We start from the raw sequence: 16,387 nt of genomic DNA, 5'->3' as shown, positions 1-16,387 counted from the left end.
AAGAGAAGTTGGTTCTCTATACTAGTGAGACCAGAAAGATAAGGAAGGCACTATCAAGCTTGGATACATGCTATTTTGTTCCTTCTATTATCAGAAACATTATTTCCATTTCATGTTTGACATTAGTAGATATAAATTAGTTTTTTAGAACAATGGTTGTTCAATATTATTAGATGATGAGATCATCATGAGAGGAACATTGCATAATGATTTGTTTATGCTAGACACTGCTCCACATATTATGAATGTAAATGTGTCCAAAAGGAAATGAGATGAGGTGAACAGTGCATACTTGTGATATTGTAGACTAGGTCATATCCATGAAGAAATGATTCAAAAGTTACTAAAGGATGAATATCTAGATCCATTCGACCATGAGTCATATGTAACTTGCGAGTCTTGCCTTTGTGGAAAACTGACTAACTCTCCTTTTTGTGGAATTGGAGAGAGAGCCATTGAGCTGTTGGAATTCATACATAGTGATATATGTGGACCCATATGTCAACTCATGCCATAGGTAGTTATTCCTATTTTATTACTTTTATTGACGATTTCTCAAGGTATGGACATGTGTACTTGATGAAGTACAAGTCCGAGGCATTTGAGAAATTCAGAGAGTATAAAAATGAAGTAGAAAGCCAGACTGGAAAGAGTATCAAGACTCTTTAATTAGATCGAGGAGGTGAGTACTTGAGTGTAGAGTTCATCCAGTTCCTCAAGGATCATGAAATTCTATCCCAATATATACCTCCTTATACACCTCAGCTCAATATTGTATCTGAAAGGAGGAATCATACATTATTAGACATGGTGTGGTCCATGATGAGCTTCGCCAACCTACCCATCTCATTTTGGGGATATGCCCTAGAGACCGCAGCTTACCTTTTGAACAGAGTTCCAACTAAGTCGGTAGTATCTACACCATATGAGACATAGAAAAGGAAGAAGCCCGATCTTGATCTTAAGGTTGTTAAGATTTGGGGCTGTCCTGCCCTGCCCACGTTAAAAGACACAACCCCGATAAGTTGGAATCCAAGACGGAGTGGTGCAAGTTCGTGGGATACCCTAAGAAAACTTGTGGGTATTATTTCTATCACGTCGAGGACCAAAAGGTCCTTATAGCCAAGAGAGTAGTGTTCCTTGAGAAGGAACACATTCTTGGCGGAGACAGTGGGAGCGTGATAGAGTTGAGCGAGGTTGGAGAACCTAGCTCAAGCACCACTCCACAGCCCGAGTTTGTTCAGGTACCTAGCACATAAGTTCTGACTTTACGTAGGTTCGACAGAGTATCCCATCCTCCTGAGAGATATGTGTGACATATTATAGGAGAGGATGTTGAGGATATTGATCCTCAGACCTACGAGGAGGTTGTTACGAGTATAGACTCCGAGAAGTGGCAAGAAGCCATGAATTCTAAGATGGATTCCATATACTCCAACAAGGTTTGAAACATAGTTGAAGCACCCGAGGGTATTGTACCCATTGATTGCAAGTGGATCTTCAAGAAGAAGATCGGAGTAGATGGAAAGGTAGAGGACCTATAAAACAAGACTAATGACTAAGGGGTATCGTCAAAGGTTAGGTGTTGACTATGACGAAACCTTCTCACCCGTAACCATGCTAAAATTCATTTGAATTCTGTTGGCTATTGCAGCACACTATGATTATGAGATCTGATAGATGGATGTGAAAACAACGTTCCTCAACGACAACCTCGAGGAAGAGGTGTATATGATACATCCTAAGGGATTCGTGTCCAAGGACTGCCCAGATAAGGTGTGTAGGTTGCTTAGGTCCATTTATGGACTACAGCAAGCTTCCCGAAGTTGGAACATAAGATTTGATGAGACAATCAGATCTTATGACTTCGTTAAGAACGATGATGAGCTTTGTATGTATAGGGAGGTAAGTGAGAGCGCTATCACCTTCTTGGTGTTTTATGTGGATGACATCCTGATTATTGAGAATGATGTAGGAATGCTATCCACGATAAAGACTTGGTTATCTAGACACTTCTCCATTAAGGACTTAGGGGAAGCATCCTATATCTTGGGGATTCAGATCTATAGAGATAGATCCAAGAGGATGCTTGGCTTGTCCCAATCTAAGTACATATACACCATTATCAAAAGGTTTGGCATGGAAAATTCCAAGAGAGGACTCATACCGATGAGACATGGGATATCGCATTCTAGGAGCATGTCCTCAAAGACTCCTAAAGAAATGACGAACATGGATAGGATACCCTATGCCTCAACGATAGGGTCTATCATGTATGCCATACTATGTACCAGGCCTGATATAGCGTATGCTCTGAGTGTCAAGAGTAGGTATTAGGCGAATCTAGGCTTGGAGCACTGGAAAGTAGTAAAGTGTATCCTTAAGTACTTGAAGGACTAAGGATCTTTTACTGGTATATGGAGGTAGTAGCTTAGGGTTGAAGGCTACACAGACTCGAGTTTCCAGTCCGATGTCGATGATAGCAAGACTAATTCGGGATATGTGTTCACCCTGAATGGAGGAGCGGTATGCTGGAAGAGTTTCAAGCAAGATACTATTGCTGACTCGTTCACAGAGGCGGAGTAAATTGCTGCAGTAGAGGCAGTAAAAGAGGTAGTCTAGATGAAAAAGTTTATCGCAGATTTGGGAGTCGTGTCGGGCAGTGAGGAGCCAATTCCCTTATATTGCGACAATAACCAAGCAATTGCTCAAGCAAAGAAACCCGGGTCTCATTAGAAGTGTTCTGAGGAGGTTCCAACTTGTCAGAGAGATCGTGGCCCAAGGAGATGTGGCAGTGAAAAGATGTTAGGACTCTATCTAGGAGAGTCCTAATTGAGAGGGACATTCATGTAAAACCTACCTAAGCCGACCCCTATTAAAGAGGTGAAGAGGCCGGCTAGAGTTAGGAGGTTGTTTCTTAGAGAAGAATTATGAGTTGTAAAGGAATAGGAGTCTTGAGGAGGAGTCTTATTAGGAGTTGGTTAGAAGTAGGAGTCTTGAGTAGGAGTATCATGACCCGAGCCTGATGGGCTAACTGGCCTATCAACTTCGTTTGGTCTAAACCACTGACCAAAATGCTTAAGCTGAAGTTGATAGTAGTACACTCATCAGACCCTTATAAGTCATTCTTAATCCTGCCCACTTTCGATGTGAGACTAATCAGAGGTGTTACAATCACCCCTACTCAAAGGCTTGACGTCCTCGTCAAGCCCCAACATAACCCAGATCAGACCCTAGCATAGTGCATGTGAGGCGTAGCCCAGTGGTGGCTCCACGCCGTGACGAGTCCTCTGACTCCGTCTACGGGTAGCCCTTTCCTACTCGAGCCCACTCACCATGCCCAAATGCTAGGTCGGCTCTGATACCAAATATCATGACCCGAGCCTGATGGGCTAACTGGCCTATCAACTTCGTTTGGTCTAAACCACTGACCAAAATGCTTAAGCTGAAGTTGATAGTAGTACACTCATCAGACCCTTATAAGTCATTCTTAATCCTGCCCACTTTCGATGTGAGACTAATCAGAGGTGTTACAAGGAGTCCTATTAGGAGTTAGGGTTTAGAAGCCCTATAAATAGCTATGTATTCCTCTTTTCATAAGCAATAGATGAATCTTTTCTGCAGCCTTTGAGCAGCAACTTGGAGGGAGGAACCCCTATAGAGTTTCAAGGAGGCCGATCCCCTCAAGAGATCAACCCCAAGTTTAGAATCTGCAAGGGTTTTAACACCTGGTATCAGAGCGGCGTTCTTGGCATCTCGCTGCCCTTCCACAGCCATCCATCAGCCTTCCATAGTCGCCCAAAACAATTCCCACAATTGCTTAAAAGATTGTCGCCAAATTCCGTCATCATCTCCACCACCGCAGATCATCCTTTGATCTCCTCATGAATTGCAACAAGTTCTGGTTTCCTACCTTATTGCTGCTGCAATTTAGTTATCCTTATTTGAAAAAAAAAAAAAAATTGTTCCTATATTGTTGCATAAACTTTTCGTCACAAAGTTTTCATTCTACGACGAAAGATACATTGCAGAATTCTAGCCGCATAGCACTGTCTGTTTGATCTTGCTACTATGTTTTTTCTATCCAAATTTCTACGAAATTTTTATGACATCTTTGACACTTCCTAATAGCAGATTTCCCTTTAGTTTTATCAAAAAATTCTCAATATAAACCATTGATCTTTTACGTCTAATTTGCTATACTTGAAAATCTGCATTGTAAAATTTCAGCCGCGTAGCACTGTTTGTTTGATCTTGATACAACGTTTTTTCTATCTAAATCTCTACGAAATTTTTATGATAGCTTTGACACTTCATAACAGTAGATTTCCCTTTAGTTTCGTCAAAAAATTCTCAATATAAACCACTGATCTTTTACGTCCAATCTGCTATACTTAAAAATCTGTGCTGCAGAAAATTTCAGTCGCATATTATTGTCTTAACCCATCTATTTGTAATCTTTTTTGAATGAAATTTCTTTTACACTTCATAGATCATCTTGGCTTCCATATAAGATTGATCTATTGAGGAATTCATCTCTAAAAACAATTTTATGTTGCTGCAAATTTTCGTCGTAAACCGCTGAAATTTTTCGACAAGAATTCTGCTATCGCAACTTGCACCAATTTCCCTGTTGTTATACTGCCGAAATTTTCTTGATTAAATTAGACATCCTTGTTGTCATATAAACTGTGATTTTGTTGTTAATTCCCTCCTCAATTCTCTTAAGTTTTTGCTGGAAATTTCATTGAGAAACCGTTGTTTCTTTGACGACAATTCTACTTTTACAAGATAGCACATACTTGTTGCAACTTCCACTGATTTCTATCAAACCTTTGCTGCCATCTACCACAATCCAAAACTTTCATCCACAGCTCTAAAACTCCATCAAACCACACCCTCAAACTGGACCCAAAACAGCCACAAAACGAGCCTAAACCGCAGCCTACATCCACAACCCTTTCGACCATCACTTCTCTCAACCTATACATGCCTTTAACCCAACAACAAAAGAGAGATTTTAACATCATAGATTTGGAGGCATATACTATGGCATCTAAGGAGGCAATCAATGCTAAATTCGAAGCCTTGGAGGCGCGAATGGAGGATAAGATTCGGACGCTCTTTACCGAACTCAGATTAGGCCGACCACTAAGCCCGAAGAAATCATATGAAGGAGAGAGCTTTACCCAATCACACCAAGCCCGAAGAGATGACTTCCAAGGGAGGGGAGGCTCTATGACTGACCCCAACTATCCATGCATGAGGGTAAACTTCCCTAGATGGGAAGAAGGAGACCCGATTGGTTGGATCTCGCGCACGGAGCGATATTTTCGATACCACAAAACCGCGGACGTATTTATGATGAAAATTGCAACTATACATCTTGAAGGGGATGCCATACAGTGGTTTGACTGGTTTGAACACACTTATGGAGTCCTTTTATGGCGACAATTCAAAGAAGGACTGTTGATCCACTTCAGACCAACCGATTACGAGAACATTGACGGACAACTAGCAAAGATCCGACAAACCTCCACCATTCAGGAGTACCAAACCAGGTTTGAAAGATTATCTAATCAGACTCATGTTGGTCTCAAAAACAGCTATTGGGGATCTTCATTGAGGGCTTGAAGCCGGAGATCCGAGGAGAAGTTAAAGTGCGACAACCGTACATGCTTATGGCAGCCATCTCTTTCGCACGACATCAAGAGGAGCAATTGAACCATGAAGCTCGGAGGACTAGGGTCACTCCTCAACCAGCAATACTGAAGCATTCAGCCCCCCCTACTATCGACCGAGTCCCTACACTAAAAAGGTTGACAAGAGAAGAGCTTCGGGAGCGATATGCGAAGTGGTTATTGTTAGAACCCTTGTAGATTCTAAACTTGGGGTTGATCTCTTTAGGAGATCGGCCTCCTTGGAACTCTATAGGGGTTTCTCCCTCCAAGTTGCTGCTCAAAGGCTGCAGAAAAGATTCATCTATTGCTTGAGAAAAGAGGAGGAATACATGGCTATTTATAGGGCTTCTAAACCCTAACTCCTAATAGGACTCCTACTTAAGACTCTTACTTCTAACCAACTCCTAATAGGACTCCTACTCAATACTCCTATTCCCTTACAACTCCTAATTCTTCTCTAAGAAAAAACCTCCTACATGAATGTCCCTCTCAATTAGGACTCTCCTAGCTAGAGTCTTAACAGAATGTCCCTCTCAATTAGGACTCTCCTAGCTAGAGTCCTAACAAACCCGCCCTCTTCAAATCAGCCTTGTCCTCGAGGCTGACGATTCATGAATTTTGGGAATTTGATCTTCAAGTCATCATAGTTCTCCAAAGTGACATCTTCTGTTAGTAGGTTTGCCCACTGTATTAGCAATTCAGTAGTGGATCGTCGTCGTCGAGTCATAATCCGTCGATCAATAATGGCACTTGGCTGAGTCTGAAGTCCTCCTTGGGTAGTCATATTTGGTGGGTGGCTTTGGGCTATCTCCAAGCATCTATTTACAACTTCTGTCTGGCTGTCGGTTTGTGAGTGATATGCCATACTCCTTTTCAATTTAGTACTCTTATAGTGTAATTCTTTTGAGTCCCAATTGTAATGAGCTACGGAGCTTGGTGCTTCCTCCAATTTTTTTATAATCTTACTAGTCTCTGAATCTCCCTGCCATTCCATCTTAATATCCTCAAGGAAGTCACTGGTCGGAAGTGAAATGGCCAAAACTTCAGCTTGCTTGGGTAGCTGCGAAAGCGCATCTGCAAGAACATTCTCTTTCCCCTTTTTGTAAGTTATTTCATAATCAAATCCAAGAAGTTTTGTTACCCAGTTTTGCTGCTCAGGGGATGATATCTTTCGCTCCAAAAAGTACTTGAGGCTTTTATGGTCGGTTTTAATTTGAAATCGTCGACCAATCAAGTAGGGTCTCCACCTCGTTGCTGCGCGCACAATGGCGAGCATCTCCTTATCATATGTTGACTTATTTTGATGGGAGGGAGATAATGCCTTGCTAGTGTATGTGAGTGGTCGACCATCTTGCATGAGAATTGCTCCAATTCTGACTCCAGATGCGTCAGCCTCAATAATGAAGGGTCGGTTGAAATCTGGTAGTGTTAGCACCGGCGTCGTCGTCATGGCTGCCTTAAGTTTGTCGAAGGCAACGGAGGCTCTGTCCGACCATTGGAAGACATCTTTTTTCAGAAAGGAAGTAAGTGGTGCACTGATCTTTCCATAGTTTTTCACGAACTTGCAGTAGTAGCCTGTTAAACCCAGAAAGCCATGTAGCAATTTTATGTTCCTCGGGGTCAGCCAATTTTGCATTGCTCCAATTTTGAAGGGGTCTACTGCCACACCTTCCTCTGATATGATATGCCCAAGATATTCCACATTCTTTTGAAGAAAGCAAAAATTCATAGTGGTTATTGTGTGTTCAAAAGGTGGTTTTCGATATGTCTTCTTCGCATACTCGTATTTGATGATACCCGGATCGAAGGTCCAGCTTTGTGAAGATTTGTGCTCCCTTTCATCTTGCAACTCATCTACTACTGGAATAGGGTATTTATCCTTCATGGTTATGCCATTGAGAGTTCGGTAATCAACACATAATCGCCATATTCCATCCTTCTTTCGTATGAGGAGCACCGGTGAAGAGTAGGGGCTACAACATGGCCGAATAACTCCTGTTTTGAGCATCTCTTTTACAATCCTTTCTATTTCATCCTTCTGGAGATGTGGATACTGATATGGCGGAGCATTTGCTGGAGATTGGCTTGGAAGAATCGTTATACAATGATCATACCGACGGGTAAGAGGTAGGTTGCGTAGTTCGTCAAATATATCTGAAAATTCAGCAAGCAAAGGAAGTAGATTTGGATCTTCCAATTTTGTTGGCTCTCCCTTAGTTTGCTGCTCAAGTTGTACCAAAAAGCCACTGCATGCTTTATGCAAAACCTTCTTCATTTGTTGTGTGCAAATCATCGTTACGTCGCCCCCACGTTTCCCGTGCAGTATCACCTGTTTCTCCTTACTGTAAAATTTCATAATTAGTTTCATAAAATTCCAAGAAAAATCACCTAATGTTGTCAACCATTTAATTCTGAGCATGTCCTCATCATCATCAAGAGGGAGAAGGAAGAAATCTGCAATTATCTCTTTGTCCTGCAGCAATAGTTTCTCCTGCGGGCGCCTATGATCATACTTCAAAATCCGTCTGTCGGTGACCTTAACATCAAACCTGCAACGATTCTCGATAGGTAATGCCATTTGGATAGCAACCTTACTGTTTAGGATATTATTAGTGCTGCCCATGTCGATGAAAACAGTGATCAGTTGTTGTTTGAGAAGGCCTCCAACTTTCATCATTTGCGGGTTTGAGTAGCCGGCTAGTGCATGTACCGTAACTTCGGTCGGTTGTGGCTCTTCTTCTGCATCTTCTTCTTTATGTTCAATGCTCTCTTCTAGATGTTCAATGACCTCTTCTTCTACTGGTTCAATGATAAAAAGTCTCCCTTTACTACAGCGATGCTCATGGCTCCACGGCTCGTTGCAATGCCAACATAACCCCTTCGCAGATCGCTCCTGAAGCTCTTCTCTTGTCAACCTTTTTGGTGCAGGGACTTGGTCAACAGTAGGGGGGGCTGAGGGCTTCAGTATTGCTGGTCGAGAAGTGACCCTAGTCCTCCGAGCTTCATGGTTCAATTGCTCCTCTTGATGTCGTGCGAAAGAGATGAATGCCATAAGCGTGTACGGTTGTCGCATTTTAACTTCTCCCTGGATCTCCGGCTTCAAGCCCTCAATGAAGGTCCCCAATAGCTGTTTTTGAGACCAATCACGAGTTTGATTAGATAACCTTTCAAACATGGTTTGGTACTCCTGAATGGTGGAGGTTTGTCGGATCTTTGTTAGTTGTCCGTCAATGTTCTCGTAATCGGTTGGTCCGAAGTGGATCAATAGTCCTTCTTTGAATTGTCGCCATGAGAGGATTCCATGAGTATGTTCAAACCAGTCAAACCATTATATGGCATCCCCCTTTAAGATGTATAGCCGCAATTTTCACCATAGATTCATCTGTGATTTTGTGGTACCGAAAATATCGCTCCACGCGCGAGATCCAACCAATCGGGTCTCCTTCTTCCCATCTAAGGAAGTCCACCCTCATGCATGGATAGTTGGAGTCGATCATAGAGCCTCCCCTCCCTTGGAAGTCATATCTTCGGGTTTGGTGTGATTGGGCAAAGCTCTCTCCTTGATGTGATTTCTTCGGGCTTAGTGGTTGGCCCAATCTGAGTTCGGTAAAGAGCGTCCGAATCTTATCCTCCATTTGCGCCTCGAAGGCTTCGAATTTAGTATTGATTGCCTTCTCAGATGCCATAGTATATGCCTCCAAATATGTGTTGTCAGGTTAAAGGCATGTATAGGTTGAGAGAAGTGATGGTCGAAAGGGTTGGTGGCAAGGTCTGTCATACCGAAGCGTACCGCCCGTACCGGGCGGTACGTACTGGTCCGCCAGGTTGCCGATACGCGAACCGTCCGGTACCGCTACAGTGCTACAGTATTATACTATAGCACTGCTACAGTGCTACAGTATATATACTATATAAAATTGTTAGGTACACCAAGGTGTACCGCTCGGTACGCCTTGATGTACCATCCGGTACACTGGTACCGTACCATACCGAGCTCGGGTCGAAACGTCGGTACGGTACGGTACGGCGAACCTTGGTTAGTGGATCGGTGAATGTAGGCTACGGTTTAGGCTTGTTTTATGGCTGTTTTGGGTGCAGTTTGTGGGTATGGTTTGATGGAGTTTTAGGGCTGTGGATGAAAGTTTTAGATCTGTGATAGATGGCAGCAAAGGTTTGATAGAAATCAATGGAAGTTGCTACAAATATGTGCTAGTCATATGTGCCCAGCCAGCCAATCACGTGAGTGATGGCACGTGTGACTTGATACAGAATCTTTTTGCTTATTATATTTTGGCGTATATCACTTTATAACTATTGCATAAATGCATATATATATTGTGATGTCCTTGGATTTGTGCAATGGGAATCGGATCGTGATGAGATCAGGATAATGAGATCGATTCACCTTTAAACACATATCCTAAATAATCCCGGTCATAGGTTACTCGAGAGGGACATCGTGATAACCGGATAGACTGGTGTGCTGTATACCCGTCCATATGATGGATGCAGCTGGTCTCATAGCTGCTCGTGTAGGGACACTAGGGATACAGTACAGGTGCTCATTGGAGAATGAGTTCACTGATTGATCCGCTTACGGAATGCTGGATGGTTGATGATGCCTTATTGTCAGACAGCGATTCCGTAGTCCTAGTGGTGTATTTGGTCCTTAGAGTTGAGACACCAAGGATGTCCTGTATGAGTGCTCCACTCTTTGATACCAGACTTATAGGTTTGGCTGTCCCAGATCTAGTACAGCTGGTCATTGGGAGTGGTAGTCGACCTTACGAGGGCTATTGAGTGTCGACAGAGGATTATCCACTCTCGGCGTCATGAGAGGAATATCCCATGTGTTCTTGCTCAGACAAATCCCTGGCCAGGGTCATTCGGGTTGAGAGAGAAAGAGTTCTCCGGGAGAATCCGATTAGAGCGAGACTCAAGTAGAAACCGTATGGGTCTGACAGCACCATGCTCGATATACGGTCTCTGGGATATTAGATGGATGAGGGACTATAGGTACATGGTAACTGAGGACAGACAGGTCCAATGGATTGGATTCCCCTGTATCGTCTGGGGACTACGACGTAGTGGCCTAGTACGTCCGTAGTCGATGAGTCGAGTGAATTATTACAGAGATAATAATTCACTGAGTTACAGGGAGTTCTGACAGGTATGACTCACGGCCAGCTCGATATTGGGCCTAGAGGGTCACACACATATGGTAGGCATTGCGATGAGTAGAGGTTCTGATATGAGATATCCGACGGAGCCCTTGTCTTATTGGATGCAGATCCAATACCCACTAGGGAAGGACCCATTAGGGTTTGACACGGGATCTCTATAAATAGGAGGGATTCACAGCCTCATAGGCTAGAGTCTTTGCTTGCCTTTCCTATTCTCCTCTCCCTCTCCACCTCAGAGTAGGCCTGGAGTTTTGAGGAGGGTCGTCGCAATCCTGCTGTGTGGATCACCGCTAGAGAGGAGGACGCTTGACCTCCTTCACCCTCTCCTAAGGATCTGCAAGGAAACAGGGATATACGATCTCCCTAGGTAACACAATCTCTATACGCAGTTTTGTGTTTTGCGGATTTTTGCGCACCAATCTTCGCACGACGACGAACATCTTTTTGGGAATCGGGGATTTTTGTTTTCTTGTTCTTCCGCTGCGCATATGATGTCGCCCCCCATGATTTCCCAACAATATGTGCTGTCTTGTAAGAGCAGAATTGTCGTCAAAGAAACAGTAGTTTCTCGACGAAATTTCCACCAAAAACTCGAGAGATTTGAGGAGGGAATTGACAGCAATATCTCAGTTTATATGATAGCAAGGATGTCCAATTTAATCAAGAAAATTTCGACAGTAACAGTAAGAAAATTGGTGCAAGTTGCGATAGCATAATTCTCATAAAAAAATTTCAGCATTTTACGATAAAAATTTGCAGCAACACAAAATCGTTTTTAGAGATGAATTCCTCAATAGATCAATCCAAGGTTTGCAATACCGTACCGTACCGGTATTTCGACCTGAGCTCGGTACCGGTACGGTACGGTGTACCGAGCGGTACACCCAGGTGCATCGAGCACTGTAGCACTGCTATAGTGCATTGCTATAGTGTACTGGTGCACTGTACTACTACTATAATAGTGCACTGCAACAGTAAACTGTGCACTGCTACAGTGCTACAGTGCGCTGCTACAGTCGGACCGGTTGTAGGCGGTCCGCGTACCGTTGGCCTGTCGGACCGGTACGTACCGCCCATACCAGGCGGTACGATTCGGTATGGCAGACCTTTGATCAATCTTAGATGGAAGCCAAGATGATCTATGAAGTGTATAAGAAATTTCATTAAAAAAAGATTGCAAATAGATGAGTTAAGGCAACAATATGCGGTTGAAATTTTCTACATCACAGATTTTCAAGTATAGCAGATTGGACATAAAAGATCAGTAGTTTATATTAAGAATTTTTTGACAAAACTAAAGAAAAATGCACTGTTAGGAAGTGTTAAAGCTATCATAAAAATTTCGTAGAAATTTGGATAGAAAAAACGTAGTATCTAGATCAAACAAGCTGTGCTATGCGACTGAAATTTTATAGTACAGATTTTCAAGTATAGCAGATTAGACGTAAAAGATCAACAGTTTATATTGAGAATTTTTTGACCAAACTAAAGGGAAATTTGCTGTTAGGAAGTGTCAAAGCTGTCATAAAAATTTCGTAGAGATTTGGATAGAAAAAACGTAGTTGCAAGATCAAACAATCTGTGCTATACGGCTGGAATTTTGCAATGTATCTTTCGTCGTAGAGATGAAAACTTTACGACGAAAAGTTTGTGCGGTAATTTTGGAACAATTTTTTTTTTTATATTTTCGAATAAGGATAACTAAATTGCAGTAGCAGTAAGATAGGAAACCGAAACATGTTGCAATTCACGGGGAGATCAAAGGATGATCCGCGGTGGTGGAGATGACGGCGGAATTTGGCGATGATCTTTTAAGCAATTGTGGGAATTGCTTTGGGCGGCTGTGGAGGGTTGATGGATGGTTGTGGAAGGGCAGCGAGATGCCAAGAGCGCTGCTCTGATACCAGATGTTAGAACCCTTGCAGATTCTAAACTTGGGGTTGATCTCTTTAGGGGATCGGTCTCCTTGGAACTCTATAGGGGTTCCTCCCTCCAAGTTGCTGCTCAAAGGCTGCAGTAAAGATTCATCTATTGCTTATGAAAAGAGAAGGAATATATGGCTATTTATAGGGCTTCTAAACCCTAACTCCTAATAGGACTCCTACTCAAGACTCTTACTTCTAACCAACTCCTAATAGGACTCCTACCTAAGACTTCTATTCCTTTACAACTCCTAATTCTTCTCTAAGAAACAATCTCCTAACCCTAGCCGGCCTCTTCACTTCTTTAATAGGGGTCGGCTTAGGTAGGTTTTATATGAATGTCCCTCTTAATTTAGACTCTCCTAGCTAGAGTCCTAACAAAGATGCCCTTGGTAATCTAAAGGTAGAATGAGATGTAGCATGAGCAGATAGGTCATCTATATTGCACTAGTAATGCTGGGATGGCTATGATCAAGCTATCCTTGATTTGATCATGTTCCACCTAGAAAACACCAAGGGCGTCTCAGGCATTTTTCCTAGTAGGTGCGATTATAAGTTGCTTCTGTAGGAACATTATGACTCTGCATCTTCTTTTTTTCTTGGCAATTTTAGATAGTACAATGGTTGAACGTGTTAGACAATCACTGTAATTCCAAAATATATTGACCTTCTACAATCAGGTGGTCAGTTGATAATGTTGTATAAAAGGCCAAATTGAGCAGTATACTCGATGATTCATGAGTAAAACAAAATAGATATGCATATAAATCTTCCTCGCTTAGTTTGGAATTACAATTGTACTGCACTGTCCATGGCATGCTCCTCTGGATTTTATTATGAATGATTTGTGCATGTACTCAAAGTTATTAGTCTTTGAAAGTCTCTCATTTTTTGTTTCAGTGTTGAATAGTGCATAATGGTTTGATTTCTTACTTGAGGAGCTTGTAGATATCATACCAACTCCTATTAAAGTCATTGAGCATTAGTATATATATGTTGGCATGATTAATTTGCACTTGGAAGTTACATGTTACATTTCTCTTTCATAGGCTCCATCTACGGAAATAGCTGTTTCAGAATTAACCCATGCATCTGCTGAAGTCAGTGAAATTGTGTTCTTCCTACTTGGTGCAATGACAATAGTGGAGATTATTGATGCACATCAAGGCTTTAAACTAGTTACTGACAATATTACTACTCGGAAACCTCGCATTCTCCTTTGGGTGGTGAGTGTTATTTTTTTGGTCATTGCCACATATTATATTATTATCTTACAATCTGGAATAGCCATTAAACATGTTTGCTGTTACATTCCCTTTGTAGTTTTCTATCAGGATATATGCAACTGGAGTCACCCGCTGTTTGTAGTAAATATGATGTCTACCATGCTGAAAATGGTCATGGGTTACTCCTAGGTCCATTTGTTTTTTGGCTAAGTCCAAGTTTTTGGTATAATTTGATCAAAGAAAAAATGTCATCAAATCTTTACGACCAGAGACTTGTAGGGAACCTGCATAGTGGATGATGACAACCGAAGTTGTATGCACATACTAATTATGGGCACACGAGTTTATATTGGTGAAAATTGATCGTAAGAAGTTTACATTGGTCATGGAATCCAATTGTGTAGATTTCATTCTCAGAGTGACCTAATAGATGCAAAGTTGATGGTTAAATTTGTATCCAGAGCAGTCATTGTTGCAATATATGAAGTTTGGATATATTCCAGATGAACTTCATGTCATTTGGTGCATATTGTAACTGTAAATAGTAACAAAATCAGATCTGGTGTTGCATCAACTATGTTGAATTTGACAAAAGCGATTGAGCTTGCAATACTTGTTGCCATCCTTATCATCCTAGTAGAAGTATTTCCTGAGAAGAAATAATGATATAGTTAACTATTTAATCTTCCACTCTAGTCTTCTTTGATTGAGAAAAAAAGCATTAAAGTGATACTTCACTGTTGCAACAAATACAAGCAATATCTGAGGGTAAATGTGTATTAATTTTCAAGGCATCTTTAGTAAGACAACTATGCACTTGGCCAAAATGTGTTTGGAAGTATTCAATTTATTGTTTGAATCAAGGATTGTAGTTTTGGGTACGGAACCCATTTTAGTCATATGATAAGACCAGTACATACTAGTCAATACCGGTGTACTGTGTTTCAAAGAGGAAGAAAAAGACATGAGAGAAAGGGGCGGGGGAGGAACCAGAGAAGGAAGGAGGAGGAAGAGAAAGGAAGAAAGGGAGGCAGCAGAGGATGAGAGTGAAGGAGGAGGAAGAAGACACAACGGTGGAGGAGGAAGAAAAAGGAAGAAGCCATAGCGATGGAGGAGGAGAAGGAAGAAGAGGAAAGCGTGTATCAAAGAGATAAATAACAGCGAATTGGCAGGCAATGTCCAATGGAAGCAGTAGCGGCAATGTTGTGAGAAATGGGGGAATGGGTCGCAAGCCTTAATTGGGGGTGGCATGTGTGTTTGATGTATGTATGCATGTACGTATGTATGTATGATTTGGAAGAAAAAGACATGAGAGAAGGAAGGAGGAGGAACCAGAGAAGGGGGCGGGGGAGGAACCAGAGAAGGAAGGAGGAGGAAGAGAAAGGAAGAAAGGGAGGCAGCAGAGGATGAGAGTGAAGGAGGAGGAAGAAGACACAACGGTGGAGGAGGAAGAAAAAGGAAGAAGCCATAGCGATGGAGGAGGAGAAGGAAGAAGAGGAAAGCGTGTATCAAAGAGATAAATAACAGCGAATTGGCAGGCAATGTCCAATGGAAGCAGTAGCGGCAATGTTGTGAGAAATGGGGGAATGGGTCGCAAGCCTTAATTGGGGGTGGCATGTGTGTTTGATGTATGTATGCATGTACGTATGTATGTATGATTTGGACTAGACTGCTTGAAATGGGAGCCATCCACTTATCGGTCCACATGTGGACTGACACATCCAACGGTCCTAAGTTTGAATAGTTGGAAAGGTGTTTCATGGTCTTGATTGTGTTCGATGTATATATATGTGTGTGTGTGTGTAATTTGAACTGGATTGCTTGAAATGGGATCTATCCACGTACTAGTCCACGCTCAAACTGAAACATACCAATGGTCCTTGGTTTGAATAGTTAGAAAGGTTTTTTATGGTCTTGACTGTGTTGTTGGGGATGGAGGAGCAAGGAAAAAACAGAATACTACGATGCAAGTAAAAGAATCCTTTCGATTCAAGAAAAGCGGTATTGTATTTAAAAACAAGAGGATTGACAAGAACACTTACAAGATATTCTCAAGTACACACACTCTCTATATCCCTTGCTTCATGAACTATGGTCCTATTTATAGGACCTAGTCACTCCCCATATTACCCATTATTGAGGTAGTTATTGAAATTTGAAACTACCCTATAACTACTAGATTATGATTGAGGTAGTTATTGAAACCACCCTATAACTACTAGATCATGATAACTACCTCGATAATTATGAATCAAATCTCAACATGCGTTGGTCAAATTGTTTTGTTCTGTGTCACAGAAATTTTACTAGCAAAAATATATCAAATTATTTTTTTCTTTTGTTATTTGTGTAGGAAATGTTGGATACCTATAGAA

At 41.8% G+C, this 16,387-nt stretch overlaps 1 protein-coding gene across 2 annotated transcripts in view; it reads left to right on the top strand.

Annotated features, from left to right (window-relative positions):
• LOC135642200 (sodium/proton antiporter 1-like) overlaps positions 1-16,387 on the top strand; it is a 48,658-nt gene that overhangs the window by 16,811 nt on the left and 15,460 nt on the right. For both annotated transcript variants that reach the window (XM_065158135.1, XM_065158137.1), the window contains exon 4: positions 13,836-14,012. In XM_065158135.1, the coding sequence (XP_065014207.1) occupies positions 13,836-14,012 (177 nt within the window). The remainder of the gene's footprint in view (positions 1-13,835; positions 14,013-16,387) is intronic.

The sequence above is a fragment of the Musa acuminata genome, chromosome BXJ3-7, assembly GCF_036884655.1.
Source record: "Musa acuminata AAA Group cultivar baxijiao chromosome BXJ3-7, Cavendish_Baxijiao_AAA, whole genome shotgun sequence".
Classification (NCBI taxonomy): Eukaryota; Viridiplantae; Streptophyta; class Magnoliopsida; order Zingiberales; family Musaceae; genus Musa; species Musa acuminata.
This window is presented reverse-complemented; position numbering and strand designations above follow the sequence as displayed.